Genomic DNA, 22,799 nt, shown 5'->3' on the forward strand with positions numbered 1-22,799 from the left:
TTGTCGAGTGGTGAGGACACTGGAGTCAGCCTGTGTATTCAGAGGTAATATTTAAAATAGAGCAGTATCATCCTTCTGTGTCAGCTGAGCAAAGCTGGGTTAAACCAAAAATCCACAGTGTCCAGCTGTGGTCTCCAGTCCTCAGCAAGTCCTTGGGAGTTGTCCAGCTCCCTCACAGAGGGCGCTGGCATCCCACGTGTGTACTCGCTCACTCTGTCGCCTTCCTCTGTCCTGTTGAGTACTGCCCCTCTCCCCCTGCAGGCGTCCTGACTCTGTTAGAGAATGCCAGTACTCCCTTGGCTCTCTCTGATTAATACTTCCTGTCACATCTGTCCTCCCTGGATTGACAGTTCTTGCCTTTGAAGCAGTTATTTCTGCTCAGTGAGAGGCCCTGAATCAGGGAGGGTCCTGGGCTTAGAGTCTCAGAAAGATGAACTGCCCCAGGCCTGATGGGTCAGTGCTTGGGGAGCTTGGTAGGTTAGAGGATGGTCCGCACAGGGCTAAAGGATGGGTTTGATTGCAGCTGATTTCACTCACTCTCACGGCCCAGGACCACAGCTTCTCCTGGCCTGCACTTCCTAGGTGGACGGCGGCTGCAGCGGGAAGATGGGGCTGTGGGCACAGTAGCCCCGGGTAGCCCCCGTACCTAGGAGGGCAGGACAGAGTGCATTGTCGTTGGTGGGTGGTGGCAGCAGCATTTCTGAGGACTGAGGACAGCATGTTTCATTTGCCATATGAAAAGTATCCAGATTTCAAGACAGAAGACCAAACAGTCCTTCACCCTGCAGGCTTTTTAATCCTGATGAAAACTATAGATCCTTCCCGTAGACCAGGTGGTTTTGTGACAGCATGAATCTTTTGGATGATTCCAAAGCATTTGCTGTCCTTCTGCCTCACCAGCCCTCTTAAACCAGTGCCTATGGAGTGTCCTTTGTTGGCTGATGGTCATATGACCATTAAACTTCCTGCTGTTCACAAAGGCCCATGAACTTTGGTCTTTGGATCATGTTCCACTGAATCAGATGTAGGTGGTTTGACTCCATTTCTTCCTTCCCTGGCCCTCATTAAGCAGGTTTTCAATTAGACCATGATTCAGTCCTCATGCCTGCAATCAGAGTGAGATTTTGTAATCTGTACAGGTTAATGAGAACACACAAGTGAAGTCTGGTGGTGTATTTACAGGACAAGTCTATGTAATGTGGCTATGGGAGCCAGTACCATATCCCCTTCCTTCCATTCATTTATTCGTCAGGTTTTTTTTTTTAGGGATTCTGTGAGTCCCTGCCCTAGGCATTTGCAGAATAGCAGAGGAGCTGAAACATGGACTTAGAGTGTAAATTCCAAGGAGTTCAGGGAGGAGGAGGAGAGGAAAGGCCACCATGATGTTGTGCCCTTGGAAAAGTAGAGTGCTCACGTAACAGACCTTGGTACTGAAAATTTCAGGGATTCAGCATGAAATTTACAGTGTTGGTCTCTGTATGATTCTGAGATTGTGGGGCCAGAACACCTCCCTGCACTTGTGCCGTGCGTTGGGATGTTCATGATCATCATGTTTGTGTACTGTGAAAACTGAGGACACTGGTGTACTTACTTCCCCAGGGGATCCGGGGAACCCTGTGTAAGGATGTCAGAACTGTGCCAGTAACACCTACTAGCCTCCTACAGGTGAGAGGCTGATTTCCATGCCCACTGCCCAGGGCAAATCTGCTTCCAGATCAAGAGCTGCAGTAGCACCCACATCGCATGGGAGAGCATCCATGTCCAGGCTGAATGTCTTGTCTTTTCATAGCTCAGGTTTACACCTGTTATCTTTCTATAATAGGATGGAAAATGGAGCAGTTCACACCCAATGTTGGGATTTTTTTTTAAAGCTGTGGCTATAGAAAGAAATGGAAACTTCTGCTTTTCAGGGCAGGATGGTTGCAGATAACAGCAGTGCACAGAATTCTTTCTCTTTTTCCCCTGCCCCTGCCCTTCAGAGTTTGTCAGGGACCCAAACTCTCAGGAAAGTGAATACACAGGAGTCACAGGAAATAAGGAATTCCTTCTGTTGGTTTCCAGAAAGTCAGCAACTGCAGTTTTCATTTTCAAACTGTACAGTCCTCAGATGTGCCGGGCCCCCCTCCCCTGGCCGGAGGGCGGATCCATCATGGAACATCGGGGAGCAGGAGGGCCCTGTTCCCTGTGTCCAGCACCTGGGCAGTGTCAGAGCCCTGCATGTCCTTCACATCCACTGTCCCCTTTAAGTTGACGTCAGGGTTGAAAGAGGCTTTTTGGGTCTTCAGCCCAGTTTGCCCTCTGCCGTATCACATCCAAGCTGCCGTCCGTCCAGCCCGTTTTCAGAGTCACACGTGGCTCAGTGAACAGGGTCAGTCATTGGTGGCCTTCACTTCCCTGAGCCTCAGGCTGCTCATCTGCTTCTTGCTGGTGTTGTGCATGTCATTGGCCACACACCAGTTTAGCCCCTGGAGATGTGAAGGTGAATAAGACCAAATCCTTGTCCTCAGGAAACTGACTAACTAGAATTCACGCGGGAGAAAGGCTGATGATGATAATATCAAAGTAGTTATCAGTAGTAGTTACTGATGAGGTGGTTTGTACCAAGCTCTTACATTATTCCTGCTCTTTACAGGTCTTCAGTAAGTTAGCAGGATTCACCGTCCTCACTGCAAATGCACTTGGGGCTTTGGGAGTAACTCTTAGCCAGTGAGGTGGGAGAGGGGCAGCAAGCGCTTCGGGCCCGGAGGGCCGGCCAGTGTCTGCCACTCTCCCGCTGTCAGTCTCACAGTTAATGAATTCACCGATCACCTTTCCCAGATGGCTTTCAGAATATCATAATTTTCTCTTTCAGGTTAACTTTTTTAAGAAGGGAGCAGAGATGTTTTCCCAAAGCATGGACAGCTTCTTATCCTCCGTGGCAGCCATGGTTCAAAGGTAATGCTGCACTCTGCTTTGAATCTCATGTGCTTTTTGCCTTTCCCACTGAATCAGCCTCTCTGGGAGGTGGGTGGGTGGGGCGGTGTCTTGACCGCAGAGGGTCCCACGGAGCCCCCATCCCACTCTGGTCTGTGAACTCTCAGAAACGGCGCCACCTTCTCAGCTGCTGTTATTTATGAACAGTGTGGTTGAAAAGTAAGGATGTCTGCAGTTGTCGGCGGGTGTGGGGCCCACAGTCCTACCTACTACACTAGAAGACTAAGTGAAAGATGAAAACGCCCACGTTCCCATGAAATCCAAGTGTCTATTCTTAGGACCTCCTTGTGTTAATGTTCAGGCTTCACATGTTATAGCCTGTGAGTCTGGTTTAGATGTGCTGTGGATTTAGAAGAGCTGCCTGCTTTTTTCTTTAAGAGCTGATGGGGTTAGTAGCCGGAAGTGCGGCAACTTTTTAGGAAACTTAGCATCACATTAATTGACAATAGATGAGTAAGGCATTAAGCCTTTGAATTAATTTAACAAACGGCAGTTCACCCTTGCAGATGTTTATTTTCAAAAAGTACAGCATCTCTTCAGACCGTCCTGCCCGCGTTCATTGATGCTGTGGCTGCTGTCGCTCCGTTGCTCCCTGTCCTCAGTGACCACAGTACTGAGCTCAGAGGAGGCGCCCAGGCGCCGCCAGCACCAGGCTCATGTCAGTACCCCACAGACGCGTGGTTCCCACAGTACCCCTCACGATCTCTGGAGTATAGAAATAATGTCTCTCTGTATGTATAGCTATGGTACGTAAGTAAATATACAAAATGGAAATAAAAGTATAGGATTTTGTTTTTGTGTGGAAAAATGAAGAGAATGTTGTTCACTTTCTTGAGGATGTTGCATTTCGAAATTCCTTAAGAGGGCCAAGCAGTGGAATCTCTTTAGGCAGAAGTCTCCCTAAAATGCTGAAAGTAAAGAATGAATCCCAAGAAAACCAGTGCTGAGTGTTCGTATAGACATGAGGGGAGAGTTGTCGTTCAGAAAAGTATATATTCCTTCCAGAAAGCCCCTGAGCTGTTTTTCCCTGATCGCTGACAGCAGTGAGTGATGCAGCTTAGATGTAGAATTACGCTAGAAGGCAGTTTGTGAAATCTGAGTTCAACGTCCTGCCTTTTAGTTGGATGGTCAGCCCCCGGGACTGTCAGGAGAAAGTGAAAGAAGGGAGCCTATTAAACCTGTCACTTCGGAACCCTCTCCCCTACCTGTGTCTCTTTCTCATCCTAACTCTCAGAACTTCATGCTTTCTCTGCTTCTGAGAGAACTGGCTCTGCTTCAGATTATTTTCGCGCACTAGGTTTTTATATTAATGGATGGCCGGACATTTGTGCCCATTTTTGAGATGCTGCCGAGTGTACTCTTTATGCAGGCCTAGAGCCTACACCCTTCCTCCTGTCAGAGTTTCTGTGAGCCGTTACTAGGCCAGCCGACCTGCAGCCCTGGCCGCTCCGACGGTTCCCTGACAGGGCGTTAATGCCCTGGCGGCACAGCCCTCTCTGGGGTTGGGTCTAGTTCTGTGAGTCGTGCTTCTGTTGCCTAAGGAGTCGTATTTCGTTAAGAGGGCAGCAGGCAGGGTTCCCAACTGAACCTAGTAGTGCTTAAAACACTGGTTTGAACAGCTAAAGCACTCAATTTAAGAATTCTCATTTTCCACACCTCAGGACACAAGGAGATGAAAGCCAGCCATGGGAGACCTTTGCAGGCTGGCCAGTCCACGCCGCCTTGGGGCAGTTGTATGGCTTTCATAAAAGGAAAAGTGTTGCTGTATCTTGGTACCATGGCCTGGTCACTGTCCTGTCTCCAGTGGCTGTCTCCTCCCCTCCTGCCTGAACTGGGGGTAGGGGTAGGGGCATGAATGACTGCCCTTTCCTTCTTGCCTTTCTGGCACTTTGACAGGCTGCCAGCATATGTGGCTCCTGAGGATGCGGTCATCTTCTAAAATTTGCATCACCAGTTTTGAGCATGGATACCACTTGTCAGCTGAGAAATTAACTGGGTTCAGGCATCATCCAGTGGTATTTGCTATATGCTCTGTTTAGAAACAGCAGTCACGTAAACGCTCATGGTAACACAGACTTGAGTCCTGTGACCTCCAGCTTTCGGGGCCCTGGAGACAGGTGGAGCATTGTGGCTCCTGTGTGAGGCAGGGAGCTGGCATGGGGTGGAGTGGAGGGTGGGGCCTCTGCCATCTGCTGCTCAGTAGCGCTGGGTCGGCCAGCGACAAGTGACTGACCTGACACTTTCTGTATCAAGCATCCAGGTGGAACTGGAAGCTGAGGCGGAAAAGATGCGGGCATCCCAGCAAGAATTACTTTCCCTTGACGAATCTGTTTACACTCCGGACTTTGATGTGGCTGCACCACAGATCAACAGGAACCTCATCCAGAAAGCTGGCTACCTTAATCTTAGAAAGTGAGAGTGCCACTGCCTGTCTCTTTTCCTGAAATCTGTGTTCCCTAGGAGGGGCTAAAGAGCATCTGCTAAGTGCCCCAAAGAGGGCGGGGGTGTGCAAGGTTGGGGAAGAACCCCTGCCACGGCGCCCCTCCCACCTGGCACACAGGAAGTCTCTGGGCCCAGGTCCCACACTGCACGGAGAGATGGGGCTTGAAACAGTCATGTGAGTAAGAACCCAGTGCGTGGGCTCCAAGATATCACAGGCCACCCCTCCCCTGATCACCATAGCCATTTGAGGATAGATTCCTCTTAACTGTCATCATCTTAGACCATTGAGACCCCTCCCCGAGGCCCCTGACGGGTGAGAGCAGTGCTAGTGACCCCCCTACTGAGGCCAGAGTCTAAGGGCCAGGAAGCTTTCAGAGTCATGTAGGTTTATATAGACTGAATCACATATTAACCCTCAGGTCCACTATGAACTAAAGGGATGATGTGCAGGTTTAATTGTGCCTAAGAGCAGAGGGGGGATGCTGTCAGGTGCGGTGCTGAGCTCCGACTCAGTCAGACACTCTGGCTGGGCCAGGCTGGGCCCCCCCCATCACTTCGTCTGTAAAATAGAGCTGAAAATTGCACTACTTCATAAAGTGGTTACAAAGAGTGACCGAGGTAATTCCTAGCAGGTAGTAAGCACTTAAATGTTAGCTATTGCCATTTTCGGAAATTATAATTATTGAGAGGAAACTTGGTGCCTCGTACATAGTTGTTACTCAGTAAATACTGAGTCAGGTAAATATATTTGATATCCCCCAAATGGAATTGCCAGCTGTTTTCTTCCCGGGGTGGAGCTCTTCAGAGGTCTGTATAGCTTGTTCAGATCGCAAACCAAATGTCTCCTTTAGTCCTGTACAAATAGAAAACTCCACAAGGTTCTGGTCTTACTTGCCAGGAACTGGATTTTTCTCTTGTAAGCAGCCCACAAAACAGAATAACATCTAGCTGGAACAAAACCCAATATGGTAAAGTCCCCACGACTCAGGGGGTGTGCTGTGAGCTGAGGTGACCCTGGTGACTCCAGCTAGATTTAGAGCAGTTCAGCTCTGTGTCTTAGGGACACGATCTTCCAGGTTTTCAGTTCCTGATGGTGATGGGCCAGTTCTGTTTCCACATGTCAGGTTTAGAAGCCAGAGTCTGGCTGCAGTGGGGGAGGCACACCCCACCCACAGACTGGAGTTGGCCCTGGGCCTGGCATCTCCCGTCGGGACAGAGCCCAGAACCTCCCAGCTCATTCAAGCTAAACTGTACCACTCTTTTGCTACTCTCTGCACTTGAATCTTTTCAGGGCAGTTTTACTTTAAAGAAACATTATTTCTCAAATGCTGCCAGTACCCACAAAAAGGCAGAAAGACTTTGAGGTGCTGCTCATGCTTCCTAGTACTAATGGGCTTTTGAAAACAATTTTTACAGTAAAACAGGGCTGGTCACCACCACCTGGGAGAGGCTTTACTTCTTCACCCAAGGCGGGAATCTCATGTGTCAGCCGAGGGGCGCCGTGGCTGGAGGCTTGATCCAGGACCTGGACAACTGCTCAGTGATGGCGGTGGATTGTGAGGACCGACGATACTGCTTTCAGATCACCACTCCCAATGGAAAATCGTATGATGCTCGGGTTTTATTTGGGGGCAAACAGGTGTAGTGACTCCACTTCTGCCCAGGACCTCCTGGGTCATTCCTCTGTGCCCGCCCTCCATGGGAGCAGCCCCGCTCTGGGTGTTATTGACCTTTTGGGGTTTTGTGCCCTCTAAGCAAGCCCACAGGACCATATGGAATCCAGCCTGCCTTATTTAAGATGTCCTGGGGAGGGTTTGTGGCCTCGGAAGAGAGATGACCTGCATGTGTGAGAGGGCGATAGAAGGAGCTTGTTGTCCGCGCATACCCGAGGTGCAGCCGCGGCTGCTCCTCGCCTGTTCCTACTTAGCCTTCGCGTCTGCATCACAGCGGGGCAGGGATGAGGAGAGTGGGTACGGAACACCTGCCCAAGGAGGCCATTTTTCCAGCTGACACAGGAGATGTGGACAGTACATTCCACTGCAGTACCACTGGCGAACACGCTGTCCCCATGCCCTGCCATGCACCCCGTGGGCCCAGGGGAGGTCATGCTTTCAGAATGGCAGCCTTGTATCATCACGGCAGATCCCCTCCCAGGGGCACCCCCTCACATAGAGTAGTGGTTCCCGACTGCTCAGGGAGTGGCCCCATCCTCAGTCAGAGCTTCTCTGCTTGCACTGGCTTTCTCTGTTGGGCTTCTAAGTTGAGAGTTTATTTAAACAGTAGCATGTTCGGGAGAGGGGTGGTGTTCGTACGGTGTTGACTGTCTTCTCTCAGAATGGCAGGGTGTTTTTAGACATCATTCTTCCCTAGGTGACGAGAAATGACCTGGGAATGAAGATTCTGGACTCTAGTCACCGTCCCAGGCGGTACTTAACTCCTCTGGCCCTGGGTTTCCTCAGATAAGAAACAGGGATGAGATCTATGTCCCCCACCTCCCATAGATGAGACGAGGAACAGAGGAACAGGCAGATGCAGAGTCCCTTTAAAGAGTGAAGCCTCCGTAAAAGCAGGGCAGTCTTATTAGTATCTTATTCCCCGGCCTTATGTATGCAGATAGAGCGGAATGACTGCTGATTCCTTCTCTGGGTTTGGTTGCACGAGTGGCGGGGCCACAGTCCTGTGTGCACTGGATCATCTAAGCAGGGCCAGCAAGATGGCCCACACTGTAGAATCATGACTTGGGCTAGTAGGTCTGAGTCCAGCTTGCTCATTTTATAGATGGGAAAGCTGGAGGCCCAGGGAAAGGAAGCGTGTCCAAGATCACATTGTCCATGAACAGCAGAGCCAGACCCAGAACCCTATTTGTTTCCTCCCCGTCATGCTGCCTTCCTGGCCCTTCCCTTTCTGGATGCCAGCTGAGTTCAGGTTATGTAGAATAATCCTCAGTGACTGAGATCTGGGAAGCACTGACTTAGATATATTTTATTTCAGGGGAATAATCCTCCAGGCAGAAAGCAGAAAGGAAAACGAAGAGGTAAAAGTCTTGTTCGTTTCACTTCTATTCTAGTATAGCGGGTGACTTTGGGATTCAGCGGGTTTTTTAATGTCTTCCACAGTGGATATGTGCGGTAAACAACATCTCCAGACAGATCTACCTGACTGACAACCCAGAGGTAACTCACAGCTGCCTTACCTGCATCTCAGCCCTTTTCTCAGTGTGAAAGGTAAGCGTCCACCTCCCGGAACTGAGCATGTCTTCCTGTGGATTTTCAGGCAGTCGCCATCAAGTTGAATCAGACGGCTCTCCAAGCAGTGACTCCCATTACAAGTTTTGCCAGAAAACAAGAAAACTCCTGCCCCAGGTAACTAAAGGACAAAAGAAAGCTAGCTTTTCTGGAGACAAACTGTGTATTGAATTACACATGTATTAGGAATTTCACCCTTACAAACCATCCAGCGGTGGTCTGGTGTTCAGCCATGTTCCACAGAAGCAGCAGCTCAGACCAGGAAAGGGTAAGTATTTTGCCCATGTTCCCACCACAAATGGGTTGAAAGCTGTCTGATTTCCACACCCGCATCCTTCCCCCGGACTGTGCGGCTGCAGTCTGAGTGAACAGCACACGCAGTTGAGTGTCCTAGTCAGGATGTCTGCCCACATTCTGTATCAGCATCAGCAAAGTTGTGGAACCAAAACAAAATTTTTTTAATAAGAAAATCACCTTTTGTGTGACCATGTTTCTGTGCAGACCTTATCAGCATATACTGGTATTTTCATGTGTGCATTTATTTCACCATATGTATTTTTCATGTTTTCATTTTTAATAATTATTCCTTTAACTACACACTATTCTATCATTATTATTATTGGCTATTTGAATATTTAGGTTGTCTCCCCTTTATTTTGCTGTTACCATTTATAGAAAGCATTTTCACACATACAGCTTTCCTCCTGTTTTGAATACTGCTTCAGGATTTATTCCAGAAATGCCCCCTTTTATCTTACGGGAGTTTCCATTTGGTTAAACAACAGAAGGCTGTATCATCTGTTATGCTGACGAGGGTAGATTAACATCACGACTGTGTTTGGCCTCCACCATTAGTGGTGTGGTAGAAAGAACCCTGTTTCATGTTTTACAGATATTGTCTGACTTCAGAACAAAGTTATCGGAAAGCTCAGAATGGTTAAGTAACTTCCCAGGGTCTTGGTGCTGTGCAGTGGAGCCGGTGTTCACACACCTGACACTGGACATGTGAGAGGGAACAGCGGAAGATAAAGCAAAAAATAGGCTGGATCTGACCATGCACAGACTAGGTGCCCTGCTCAGGAGTCACAGGCCCCAGAGCAGGACTGCAGGCTTTGAAGAGGGGAGGCGTAGTCAGGAGCACTGGGCAGACTGCTAGGCAGCACCGGCAAGGACGGACCGGGTCGGGGCTGGTCTCAGAGGGCAGGGGCAGAGGGGCCCCCTGCACGTCGCTGCAGTAGCAGCTGTGAAGCGGAACATGAGAACCTGAACAAAAGTAATAAAAACGGGGAAGAGGCACCAAGTCTGAGGACACTCCAGCGCCGTAATTTAAGGACGGAACAGTTTATGCAAGCAGCATGCTTACAGAGTACTGCTCTAAGGAAAGCACTTTATGAATAGAAACAGAAAGGAAGATCCAGCCAGTGGGCTAATCTGTGAGCCTTGTACTGGGCAAATGCATCTCTCTCTGTAAAGGCACACAAATGTCAGAGGGACAGAGTGGAGAACACTACACTCAATTTGGAATTAGGGGACATGGTTTTAATAACAGCTCTGCTTTGAACACAGCTGGGTGTCCCTGAGTGAGTCATCAGCTTTCTGGGCCTCTCCTCAGCTTTTTGGCATAAGATGAGAGAAATCAGACCACCTCCAAGGCCTCTTCCAGCTCTAAAATGCTGTCTCCCTAGGGTGCCAATGTGAAGTTTAGTTCATGTTAGTAATTAGGAGGTGACTGGTTTTCTAAGAAACAGTTTGCAACTCAGATTTAATTATTCAGTAACTAATTTTTCTCCTCTGTACTAGAGTAAGTAAATCACATTCTTAGAAAAGACCCCATAGAAGGGACAAGAACCCCTAGGAAAAGAGTGACTAGCCAGCCAGCTGAATCAACCCAAAGAGTGGAAAGGTGGCGGATGGGGCTGTCAGATGGCTCCAGAGCTATGAAGGGGAGGGGTACTAGCTCCCTTAGGGTCAACTCATTACAAATAAGAAATGTTTTGATGACTGGGTTGGGGGTTGAAGCAGAAAAACTATGTTCTTAGGAACAAACTGCCGTTCACTTCCAAGCAAGTATCACGTGTGGCCTTCCCTCATTCTGTGGTTACTCATATCTAATACTCATTCATTTATCCAGCTATTCAACAGATGTTAAGTCTCCAGTATATGCCCAGGTACTGAGCTAGACCATGAAACATACAGACTTGGAAGGGAAGACAGGCAGTAGGTAAACAAACACTGAGTGAAAATGGAGGAAAGCACCATTATGTTAAAGACAAGGGTGCTGTCACGGAGAGTAACAAGGAGACCTATTTAGGGCCTATCTGTCGAGACAATATTTAAACTGAGAAGTAACATGAGAAGTAGCCTCCTTGCAAAAAGCCAGAGGTAGTGCATTCCTGGCGGCAGATGTGGAGGCTAAATGGCTGAACCGAGCTTGGCATCTTTCAGGAAATGAAAGGAGACCAATGAAAGGAGATGGTCAGCAAAGGGAGATCCCAGAGCAAGAGGAGGCGGGGCCAGATCGTGGCAGGGACGGATCATAAAGAAAGTAATGGTCAGGGGGTCGGGGAGCTGTGGAAGGGTTTTAGGAGGGAGGGGTGTGTGTGTATCCAGTGTACAGTTTCCAAGGTCAGCTCCGTCTGGTGTGGAGGACGCAGAATGCAGAGCTGGGCAAGTAGGTATCCAATGAGGAGTTTGTAGCATTAGTCCAAGGGAAGATGATGGTGTCTTAATCCAGGATCGTGGCAGAGGAGATGAAAAGTAGACAGATTTGGGTCTTATTTTGAAGGCAGAATCTGCAGGATGTGCGATATATGAGATGTGGAATGGAAGGAAAGGAACAAAGCAATGGATGACCAGAGTCTGGGTTGAGCACCTGGGCAGATGGTGGTTAGTGTTTAAAGACATGAAAAGAGCTGGTAGTCAGTATCCAGAGTTCAGTCTTCGATATGGTAAGTTTGAGTGCCTTGTGAAGCATTCCAGTATATCGTCTGGTAATCAGTCAACTAATGATACAAGCCTGGAGTGTAAAGACAATGTCTGGGCTGAGTCTGAATTGGGAGCCCATCAGCATGGAAATGGCAGGAGAAAAGATCATCGAGGGAGGAGCCTAGGACAGAAGCCTGAAGAAGTCCAATGTGTGGAGTAAAGAAGGAGCCTGCAAAAGGCACTAAGAAACATCAGGAAAAGTAGGAGGAAAACCTATAAAGTGAGGCATCAGCAGAAACCAAGAAAGAAAACTTTCAAGGAGGCAAGGTCAGTATGTTAGGTGCTTTGAGAGATCAAGCAGGATGATGATCAGTGTCCACTAGAGCTGGTGACCTGCAGATCACAGGTGATGCTCTAGTCTGCATCCTTTCATTCCTCTGTTCAGAGTCTTCAGTGGCTCCCTACATGCAGAAGTCAAGTTAGACCCCACCTGATGGTGTTACAGCCCTCTACAACCTGGCCCCATCCTGTCTTCCCTGTGTCATCTCCCCTTAGAGCCTCCGGGGAGCCAAAGGCTTAGGACTTGCTTCCTCCCCTTGAAGCTTCTACTCATGCCTTCCTCCAGTGCTTCACTTACTAAACCATACTCCTCTCTTTTTACAGACTGCATCAAATAGCAGATATGATTCTCTCATTTTGGTGACTGTAGCAGTGTGAGGCTGTAGGAAAGCACTATACTGGCTGTGAGACCTCAGTTCTTAATCTGGCTCACCCACCAGATAACTGAGTGCCATTTCTCAGTTTCTCTAGAGGCTTTGGTTTCCTTTTCTGTTAACAGTGGAGCTTAAACTAAGTGTCTCTCCAGTCTGACTATCTACCAGTGACTATCTACCAGTCTGTCTACTGTGTTTCTACCCTCTTTCCATTCATTATGCTCATTCATCAAGTGGTATTATAAAAGTTTCATACAATATAGTTATGTTTCATACATAACTAAGACATACTTTGAGAAATTTTGAATACTGATGAACAAAATACCCAAATGAATGGAAAGATATTGAGAGTCTTTTTACAGTTCAAATAATGTACAAAATCAAAATACACTGACATTCCTTGGCCCTCAAAGGCATTTACACTCTAGCTGGGGAGAAAAGATTATGAACATATGAAAGGTTAAATACAGCATTCTGACACGTGGCACATGATTAATCACTACATAGATGGTACTCTTCTTTTATGTGCCACAATCTCAAAACAGCCCATGTGGGTACAGTGCTAAGCTCTGGAGGCACAGAGAGGTCCAAGACTGTCTTCGTGAGAACCGCAGGACCGCAGAGGAAGGACACGGTCAGGCTGGCTTGAAAGGCCTAGTGGATGAATGAGGATATGAGCTGGTGTTTGAAGTACAGAGAGCCGGCAAGCAGCGGAACCATGATGGAGCCAGAAATGAGGAAGAGCACATGGCGTGTCTGGTGGAGCTCTATTGGGGTGTGTGTGAAGGGAGCAGGAGAGGGAGGCTCCCAGGAGAAAGGAGAGCCAGGTGCGTGAATGCTAGGCCAAGATGTATTATTCATTAACATTTTTGAGTTCCTATTATGTACCAAGTAATAAATAGGATTTAGCTACAGCCCCTGCCCTCAAAAACCTGTCTCAAAGGGAGAAAGATACAAACAGGAAATTAATAGGTAATCTAGTAAGCAGTTAACACAAGGCAGAATGCTGTGCACCAGGACTAACTCTGGGTCATGGGGAGAGCTAAAGGATTTTAACCATGGACATGGATGACATTTCACGAAGATTTATTTGTAGAGTGGGTTAAATCTCCTTTACCTATCTGTAAAAGTCACATCAGCATTCAACATGTATTCATTTGATTTTAAAGGCTTATGGTTAAAAGATTTAATTTTTTTTTTCCTATTTTGTACTCCAGCCAGAACCTGCAAAGTTCACAGATGGAAAATGACAAGATTGTTCCCAAAGCAGCAGGCATTATACCTGAAGTGGAACAACTAATTGCACCTGGAACACCCATTCAATTTGATATTGTGCTTCCTGCTACAGAATTCCTTGATCAGAACAGAGGGAGCAGGTATGGGCTCAGGGGGGTTAACTCTGGGAGAAATGAAAATAAATTTAACATCTCTTGTGTCCCCACTCACCTCCAAAGACCGCCGCCTTCTGACTTAAGAGTTCAATGTTAGGTGTCCTTTTAGCCCACACCATCAGGATGGTTGACTCTGGCTGTTCTCCTAGGCGTGCCAACCCTTTTGGTGAAACTGAGGATGATACGTTTCCAGAAGCAGAAGGTAAGTGGCCACTCTTGTGTGCTCGTTCTTTCCCTGGCACAAAGTGACCAGGGCCACTGAAATAAGATGTGAAGTCATGTTCTAAAGAGCTATGAATTGGAATAGGAGTTGAAATTATGACCCACAGATGTGGTGTCCTCTGTGAAAACTCATTAGGACACATGCCGTAGGGCAGGTCAGGGGGAGGCTGACAGATTTCCTACCCCTGTGGTACCATTAGCCACATCCATACCCTTTTTCTAACTCCTGCATAGAAATGCTGCCAAATCTAAATCTAGTTTCACTAAATGGCAAACACTCAAAGAGGATAAAGTGGTCACATTAAAATACCATCTAGGTGAGTCAAAAATGCGCTATTTCATTTCAGAAAACCAAATGCACAAATAATGGCTCATTTTTTAATTTGAAGATAACATGAAAAAAGTATTAGTTCAGATTCAGATTTTTGTTGTTCTGATTTACGTAAGAACATACTCAACAGAGCTGACCATAGCCTGCTCCTGCACAAAGCGGAACCTGAGTGCCTAGCCACGGCGATCTAGTCATTACAGGTGCTGGCAGGACCTCACTTTAACACAGCTTCATGACTGAAGCCTGAGAATGTCATCAGAATGAAATGCCACTCATTTAAATTTAAAAGTAGGACTTAAGAACTGGCATTCCTTACAGCTTTAGGCACAAAAGGTGGGGGGAGGAATAAATTAAGAATTTCGGATTAACAGATACACACTACTATATGTAAAATAGATAACAAGGCCCTACTGAATAGCACAGGGAACTATAGATAGATATGTACATGCATAACTGAATCACTTTGCTGTAAATCAGCTATATACTTCAATTTTTAAAAAAAGGAAAAGGAAAAAAAATAGGCTGTGCCTCAACTCTGACTCTCCACTTACATATAGCTGGCTTTTCATACGGTCCAGTTTGTTAGCAGTCTATACAAAGAACTTTCAGACTTGTAAAAACTATCTTCATATGGGAGTAACCACTTATGACATTGTATCAGTTATTTTTTCCTAATAAGTTTTGTAAACCTTAAGTTATTTTTAGAGACAAGGATACTAATAGGGCAAGTGAAGAAAAAGTAGGCCTCTTAGTTTCAGATAGTGAAGTAAGTGAATTGTTGTTACAGAAAAAAAAAGATCTTTTAAACCTTCATGATCTTCCAGTTGTGCTTGCTAGTTGTCAGGTTATGTGCCATCATCAGGGTGGCAGTGCTGTCAGTTCATCAGAACCAAAAAATTCATAGAGTTTGAGAGCTCCAGTAGTGTGTGGAGTATCATCACTGCCCTTCAGCGATAAATGATGTAAATTAACTGAATGAGACCCAAGGTCAGGTATTCAAATAGATTTTCCTCTGTAAGAGGCCAAAGTAATGAATGAATTTTCTGTTGCCTGGTGGAAAAGCTCTTATTTTCAGAGAAAAGGTGAGATGCATATACTGCCACTTAGATGTAGTCACCTGAATTTTTAGTGTTAGAAGGATGTTCATTTGGTTTCATTTTATAGATGAAGAAAAAAAGGTGCTTTTCTAGCCTAATAAATAGCTTCCAGACAAATGTGGACAGTTCAGAGCGTTGTCCGTTTGGGGTTTATAAAAGCTGAGTTTTGCGTTTGGGTGGAAATCCCTCCAGAAAGCAAGGCAAACCTGAGGTCTTCAGCCTGTTCCCAGACGGCACATCTGCCTCTGGTGTGCGGAGTGGCAGGCAGGGAGTCAATGTGATCCTGAGCAGAAAATGCTCTCTTGCAGATTCTCTTTTGCAACAGATGTTCATAGTTCGGTTTTTGGGATCAATGGCAGTTAAAACAGACACCACTACTGAAGTGATTTACGAAGCGATGAGACAAGTATTGGCTGCTCGGGCTATTCATAACATCTTCCGGATGACGGAATCCCATCTGATGGTCACCAGTCAGACTCTGAGGTACATTCAGCTTCATTTTCAGACTTTCTTACAGCTTCGTCTGACTCCTCTTTTAAGGCACGTTTACTCATCTAGAATGTTCATCCTAGAGTACTTGTTTGATTAAGTGAAGATGCTACTCTTCTTTCTGCTCTTTTTTACGTTTGTTTTATAAGATACAATGAATGGAAGATGCTCCCTAAAAGACAAGAGCTGGTGTTTTTTAGAAATTGGTTATCTTTAGTGGTGAGTGAATCCTACCCTACTGTGCATAAAGATGCCATCATGAGAGTTACTCTGTATCTCAGAGCTTGAAAATGGAAGATTTTTTTTTCGTTTCCATCTCTGAGAATACTATTTATAAAATTAATTAACAGTGAAAACAGAACCATAAGCTTGCCTGAGACAACTAGATCACCACAAGGGAGATCTGATTAGTATTTGTTGGGTCGAAAATAAGCCAAGCCATATTAACTGCATGTTTCGGGGTCTCAAGTAATAAGATCTGTATGAATGACAGCAGACGACGGTCAGGTTGTGGTCGGCATGGGCTTTGTTAAGAGTTGCACTCTCTAATACTGTGGCTCCATCTGGTACCTGAAACCTAACTTATCTGCATTGGGAAGTGTAGTAAGTATAAAACACATACCAAATTTCTAAGATTGCACACTATCTCCCCAAAAGAATGCACACTATCTTAATTTTTATATTAGTAACATGTCTAGCTGGTATTATTATAGATCTATAAAGTATATATTAATTTCACCATTTCATTTTTTTTCTAACTGGCTGCTAGAAGTTTTTTACTTACATATGAGGCTTACACTAAATTTCTGTGGGACAGCAGCACTGCTTTAGAGCCTTATTCCTGACTGTGGCATTTATTAGTTGTATGAACTTGGGCAAGTTACTTAACCTCCATGCCTTGGTTTCTTCAGCTACAAAATGAAAACAACCATATCCACACCCTATAGAGTTGTCATGAGGAATAAGTGAATTAATACATGTAAAACATTTACAGCCATGACTGGCACGTAGAAAGTGTTCGATAAATGGTAGTTTCCAAAAAGTTAACTAGTGCTTTGGCAAAAATCAGAATATAGTTTCTTCCACTTATTAAAAATCAGTCCTCTTCACTTATTATAAAGCTTCTATTGAGAATGAGATTCTTATGAATAAAACCTATTTAAGGCTTTTCTCCAAGTATGTCTTGAACCTTTCATAGGCATTGTTTAATTGTTCTTATAATTTCAACCAAAAAGATCAGAGTAAATACATGTGAAAGCACTGTGAAAAATGTAGTGTATCAGAAAACACTACTCAAAGTGCAAAGACAACCCACAGTGGGAGAAAACATTTGCAAATCATATATCTAATTAAAGGTCTAGTATCAAAACTAAAGAACTCTCACAAATCAACAAAGGAAAGAAGCCCAGGTAAAAATGGATGAAGGACTTGAGTAGACATTTCTATATAAAGATATATTAATGGCCAACAAGCACATGAAAAGATGCTCAGTGTTGAGTCACTAGGGAAATGCAAATCAAATCCAGAACCACTTCATGCCTACTAGGATGGCCATAAATATTTTTTAAAAAGAAAGTAAAAAAAAAAAGGTGTCAGCAAGGATATGGAGAAACTGAAACTCATTGCTGGTGGGCACGTAAGATGGTTCAGCCACTGTTCAAAATAATTTGGCAGTTCCTCTGTAACGTTCAGAATTCCATTTCTGAGTATATACCCAAAAGAACTGAAAAAAACTTTAAACAAAAACTTGTACACAAACGTTCATATAATAGTACTATTCACAATAGCCAGAAGGTAGAAATAATCCAAATGTCGATCAAAAAATGAATAAACAAAACATGGTATATACATACAGTAGGATATTAGCCTTGAAAAGGAATGAAGTACCGGTACACGCTACAACATGGATGAGCCATCACCATGTTACATGAAGGGAAAGAAGGCAGGCCCCGACAGCCACTATGTATGGTCACTTATGTGAACTATCCAGAATAGGCAAATCTGTGGAAACAGACAGCAAGTTAGTGAGAAGCTGCCAAAAAGTGAAAATAAGGTGGAATGGGGAGCAGCTGCTTTAACAGGTATGGTGTTTCCTTCTGAGGTGATGAGGATGTTCTGGAACTAGACCGTGGTAATGGTTGTACAATGTTGTGAATGTACTAAATATCAGTAGTGGTCAATTTTATGTCAGGTGTACTTTACCACTATATATACACACACTTGTATACTGGAATTCACGTTATGAGACAATCTAGAAGTCACACAGAAAATCAGATCTTGAGAGGCAAATCCAGGTTACCTGATTTAGACAGAAAACTTTTAAAAGTTACTCAGAAAGTATGACATGCATGTTTTAAGTTTTCATGTATAGAAAAATTTTACAAAATACCTAAGAAAGTTATCCCAACTTGAGGGAAATTATTTATGGTGTAGATTTTAAAAATCATTAAATTGATACTCACTTTAACATTGATTTAGCTTTGTAGCTTAAAATTCCATACACATTTTCTCATTTTCTTAACCACCTTTTTGAAGTACGGAGGTTCTTATCCCAGTTTTACAAAGCAGTTGAGAGAAGTCAGGGCGATTCGCACAAGATCATAAAGTAAGTAGCCAGGTTGGGATCTGAGCCCTCTCAATCCCTCGCTTTAACAAGTATAAATGCCTATATTTCAAACACTAACCATTTGTGGCAGTGGGTAATAGCTTTGAGACATAACTTACGTATTGTGCAGTTCACCCATTGTGCAATTCACCCACTGTTTTTAGTACATTCAGATTTTTGCAGCCATCACCAGTTTTAGAACATTTTTATCATCCCCCCAAAGAAAACCCGTCTCTGTCAGCAGTCATTCCCTCCTTCCCTGCGACGTGCTCAGCTCTACGCAGCCACTGACCACTAATCTTGCTGTCTCCATAGATGAGCCTGTTCTGGACATTTCATATAAATGGAATTATAACCATCTTTTTAACAAATTGATTGTTTTGCTTTTACTTACGAAACTCATATAATCAATAATAATCAAGCATAATAAGCAAATCAGTAACTTATATAATACCATGTGTTAGAAAGTAGAAATGTGTATCTGTATATAGGGTAACAGCAAATTCTCTCATGCAGTTAGTCTTCCCAGAGACATCAATTGGATTATATTAGATGACGGTTAAAATGTTGTTAAGAGTGTATCTAGAATACCTTCTTAAAGTTACTCCTACATCCAAACTGATAGGGAATCGTTTTAAAATCCCTTCACTGTTCTCTCACCTCTACCCCATGTTTTAAAAAAAATAAAAATTGTTATAAGTATCTATTCATCCAGTACTTCAAGGGAAACTGACAGTCAATAAATGTTGGGAAGGTGGCTGTATAGAATGTGATCCATCCACGTTATACAGAATTTTCTGGAGAATTATAATGCTGCCTTTTTGGATAAGTACTGAAATACTGTGAAATTAATTCTCTGCTAGTCTTTCATAAAGATACCCTGAGGCCTAACCTCACAGGTTCGGCTGAGGCAGAAACCACGGCACACGCTCCCTTGGACGGTCCATGGAGCTCTCACCTCACCCTCAACCAGGCCTTATATTTTCGTATTTGGAGGGTATTTGTGTGATTCCATTCTGAACCTCTACAAACTCACGTAATATAATTTTATCCAACTTTGTGATAATGAATCTCTTAAAATTTCAGGTTGATAGATCCTCAGACTCAAGTAACAAGGGCCAATGTAAGTACCTGCATGCACGCTCATTTTAATGATTACTCTTTAATTCACCTTTGTAGCCACCTTAACCATAAAGTAGGCACTTTTAATACAGTTGCCAAATTAAATGCCACTAATAGTGCAATTTTTCATGACTTTTTCCATGAAGAATGACCTTGTCTGTTTTTTAATTCCAGTTTGTGGTTTGATAGTCAGTCTGTTCCTGTTTTTTTGTAGTTTGAACTTACCAGTGTCACTCAGTTTGCTGCTCATCAAGAAAACAAGAGACTGGTTGGCTTTGTGGTCCGCATGCCTGAATCCACAGGTGGAGAGTCTCTGAGCACATATGTTTTTGAAAGCAACTCAGAAGGCGAAAAGGTCTTGTTACTTTCTTCACTTTAAGATTCTGTAATGTCAGTCCAAATCAAAGGTGTTTAAAGGGTTACTTTGTACCACCTCCCTGGATATTCTGACTATTCTGCCTGTCTTCATTGTGGAGTTTAGCTAGTAATACCTCCTGGGAAGGCCCAACTGAAAGAAAACTGACAGGTTAAATTTCCCTGGAGAAAATACATATCAACCGAAATTTAATGGTTGAAGTATTTTTTAGTAGAGATATCAGGAAACATTAAAAGCAGTTTCCCTCAATTTATTCTTTTTTAAAAAAATTAAAGCAAAAATAACAATGAGGAAAGTCTGTTCTCAGGTAGCAAATCGAGGAAGCAGATGTCGGGAAAGTACATCTAAAGTGTTCTTTAGTATGAAAAACTTTGTGGCTGACATTCACTACTTAGAATTAATCAAAATGCATCAACCCTTTCAGGAAGTATCTGTTTGCCACTGTGTATATGAACATGCAGTGGTGAAATATGGTTGAGAGAAAAGAAAAAGTATCCTGTTAAGAATTTTAAACAATTTAATAACTTCAGTTTTCACTTAACTTGAATATTTTTTGTACACACAAACTGGCATCAGGAGACCAAGACAGGTGGATGCTCATGTTCAGAGCCCCGTGTAGAGTCTCTTGTAGCCAGGTCCCCTGTCCCTATGTTGACGTGAGCAGTGACCTGATACTTTCATAATCACATTTTTTTCTAAAATTCTTTATCCTTTGCTGCCTTTGCCAAACACTACTTTTCTTGTCTTTTGCAGATATGTTATGCTATTAATTTGGGAAAAGAAATAATTAAGGCTCAGAAGGTAAGGTGCATTTTAAACGTGGTGGTTTAACAACTACTTAGGAGACATCTGTACACATACTAAGATTTCGCTCAAAAAGAAAAATGATGCTCACAAGGCAGGGTGGCCAAGTTTGGAATTTCCTTTTAAGCGTTCTAATTACCAAACACTTCCGATCAGCTAGTTCTACAGCCACTGGTAACACATGGAGTTCTTAATAAATATCACTGCTGTAGCTCCTGCTGTCTTATCAGGTTTTTTTGCCTGCTGTTGTTGGCTAGATTTCCTTTCTTTCAAATTAAGATGATACAAACTTAAGTGTCTACTGTGTGCTCTAAGGCCCTGCTCCTTCCTGAGTGGTCAAAGGCCCAGCAACACTGACAGATGTCACCTGGAAACTTCCTGGAGGTGAAGCCTCTCACACCTATCTGTCCATCAGCAGCTTACAGTCTTTCATTGACACAACAAATGTTTGAGAGCAAAGTTTGTGGAAGAAAAACCCTGGACTTACAGCAGTGAGCAAGACAGACGGTTCCTGCCTCAGGGTGCTTCTGGTTCAGCACTGTCCAGCAGAACCTAATGCAGTAATAGAAATGATCTATTTAATATTCAGATTGACTATGGCTAGTGTAACTAAGGAACCAGACTTTATAGTAATGGTAGCTAATGGGTGTCACACTAGTGCAGTTCCATCAGGGAGGGGCAGGTAGATGAAGGATTAAGACCAACATACATGAAAAAATAGCAAGCACTGACTGCAAGTTTGTATTTTATGGTATAGATCAGAGTTGGCAAATTTTCTGTAAAGGGCCAGATAATAAATTTTAGGCTTACCATCTTTGTTGCAATGACCCACTCTGCTGTTTTAACACCAAAGCAGCCATAGATAGTATGTAAATAACTGGCATGGCTGTGTTCCAGTAAAACTATTTATAAAAATGTAGTTTAAGCCAAATGGCCATGGTTTGCCAACTCTTGGTATAGTATAGATTAAAAGAGAGGAAAGAAAGGTGTTTAAAGACAAAAGTGTTCTTTAAATTAGGTGCAAAGGAAGCTCCTGTCTGGACTCTCCCCAGGAAGGTGGTTCTGGGTTGGCTAAATAAATGATATTTTGGCTGAGAAGTAAAGCCTTAGCCTAGTTTCTGGAAGTAGTAATGTGATTAAGTTTTTTTTTTTAGAGATGCAAGAAGACCCACCTGAAGGCACACATAGACAGGAGTCCGAAGGCATGAGGCTAGATTACAGAACACAAACATAATGACAGCAAAGCCAAAGGGGTTTTAAGTGCATTTTAAGCATTTTCTTTTCTCCTTCTTAAACTCCCCTAACTTCAGGATCCAGAAGCATTGGCTCAGTTAATGCTGTCCATACCACTAACCAGTGATGGAAAATATGTACTATTAAACTGATCAACCAGATGACAATGATGGAAGTCCAAGTGAAAACAGAGGCGCAGAATCTGAAGCATAACTGTCTTGCGCCTTTGGGGGGAAGAGCACCCAGGAAGGAGAGCTGCCTCCTTAAGGGTTTTCAACTTCTCTGATATATACAGGCACACCACCTGGTTTCAGAATGCTGACAATCGCTTGTGGAATGTACTCTTGATGCCTTGATACTGAGACTTGGGAGGGAAACAGTAAGAAATGGTTGACAACATACCCAACTACAAATGTTATTTTAGGTGCTTTGTGGTAAGTTCTTTTCTTAGATTGCATTGTTCAGCACTCAGAATGAAATCTATAAAAAAAAAAAAAGATTGTTCACTTTATTTCAGTGTCATCTCTTTTCAGTTTCCAGTATCCTTTTAAAAAAATGGTAAAAGCCTAGATTTATAATTTGATAAACACTAAATATTTCCTATTAATATAATCTATTTTTGTATTTTACTTAATGAGCTTTAAGTGCCTGTCATTCTGAAAATTGTGTATTTATAATCAAGCTTGTCTCGTAATTGGACCTAGCAGCATTAATTTGCACAGTCAGGTGATGAGCCCTGTGCTTTGAGGCCCAGGCACTAGCAGAAATGCAAGTCTAGTTCTGGTAACTGTTCAAACATCATGCAATAAAAAGACTAGCAGCTGAGTACCA

General features: G+C 44.0%; 1 protein-coding gene and 1 long non-coding RNA gene across 5 annotated transcripts in view; one reads left to right on the top strand and one right to left on the bottom strand.

Annotated features, from left to right (window-relative positions):
• The window catches only part of APPL2 (adaptor protein, phosphotyrosine interacting with PH domain and leucine zipper 2), a 50,022-nt gene extending 27,223 nt beyond the window's left edge, over nt 1-22,799 (top strand). For 2 of the 4 annotated variants that reach the window (XM_032493439.1, XM_032493442.1), the window contains 13 exons: nt 2,852-2,934; nt 5,227-5,385; nt 6,832-7,020; nt 8,407-8,449; nt 8,532-8,588; nt 8,689-8,777; nt 13,516-13,674; nt 13,839-13,891; nt 15,648-15,822; nt 19,520-19,556; nt 19,770-19,910; nt 20,685-20,732; nt 22,046-22,799. In XM_032493439.1, the coding sequence (XP_032349330.1) occupies nt 2,852-2,934; nt 5,227-5,385; nt 6,832-7,020; nt 8,407-8,449; nt 8,532-8,588; nt 8,689-8,777; nt 13,516-13,674; nt 13,839-13,891; nt 15,648-15,822; nt 19,520-19,556; nt 19,770-19,910; nt 20,685-20,732; nt 22,046-22,120 (1,308 nt within the window). In that variant the 3' untranslated portion in view covers nt 22,121-22,799. Of the gene's footprint in view, nt 1-2,851; nt 2,935-5,226; nt 5,386-6,831; nt 7,021-8,406; nt 8,450-8,531; nt 8,589-8,688; nt 8,778-13,515; nt 13,675-13,838; nt 13,892-15,647; nt 15,823-19,519; nt 19,557-19,769; nt 19,911-20,684; nt 20,733-21,889 lie in introns of all 4 variants that reach the window. The other 2 variants (XM_032493440.1, XM_032493441.1) reach the window with 2 other exon arrangements.
• On the bottom strand, nt 14,276-21,894 carry LOC116667687. The gene is made up of 2 exons (XR_004324670.1): nt 21,223-21,894; nt 14,276-19,938 (listed from the first exon to the last, which is right to left on the bottom strand). It is a non-coding gene; the product is annotated as an uncharacterized LOC116667687 (long non-coding RNA).

This window comes from Camelus ferus, chromosome 12 (assembly GCF_009834535.1).
Source record: "Camelus ferus isolate YT-003-E chromosome 12, BCGSAC_Cfer_1.0, whole genome shotgun sequence".
Taxonomy (NCBI): Eukaryota; Metazoa; Chordata; class Mammalia; order Artiodactyla; family Camelidae; genus Camelus; species Camelus ferus.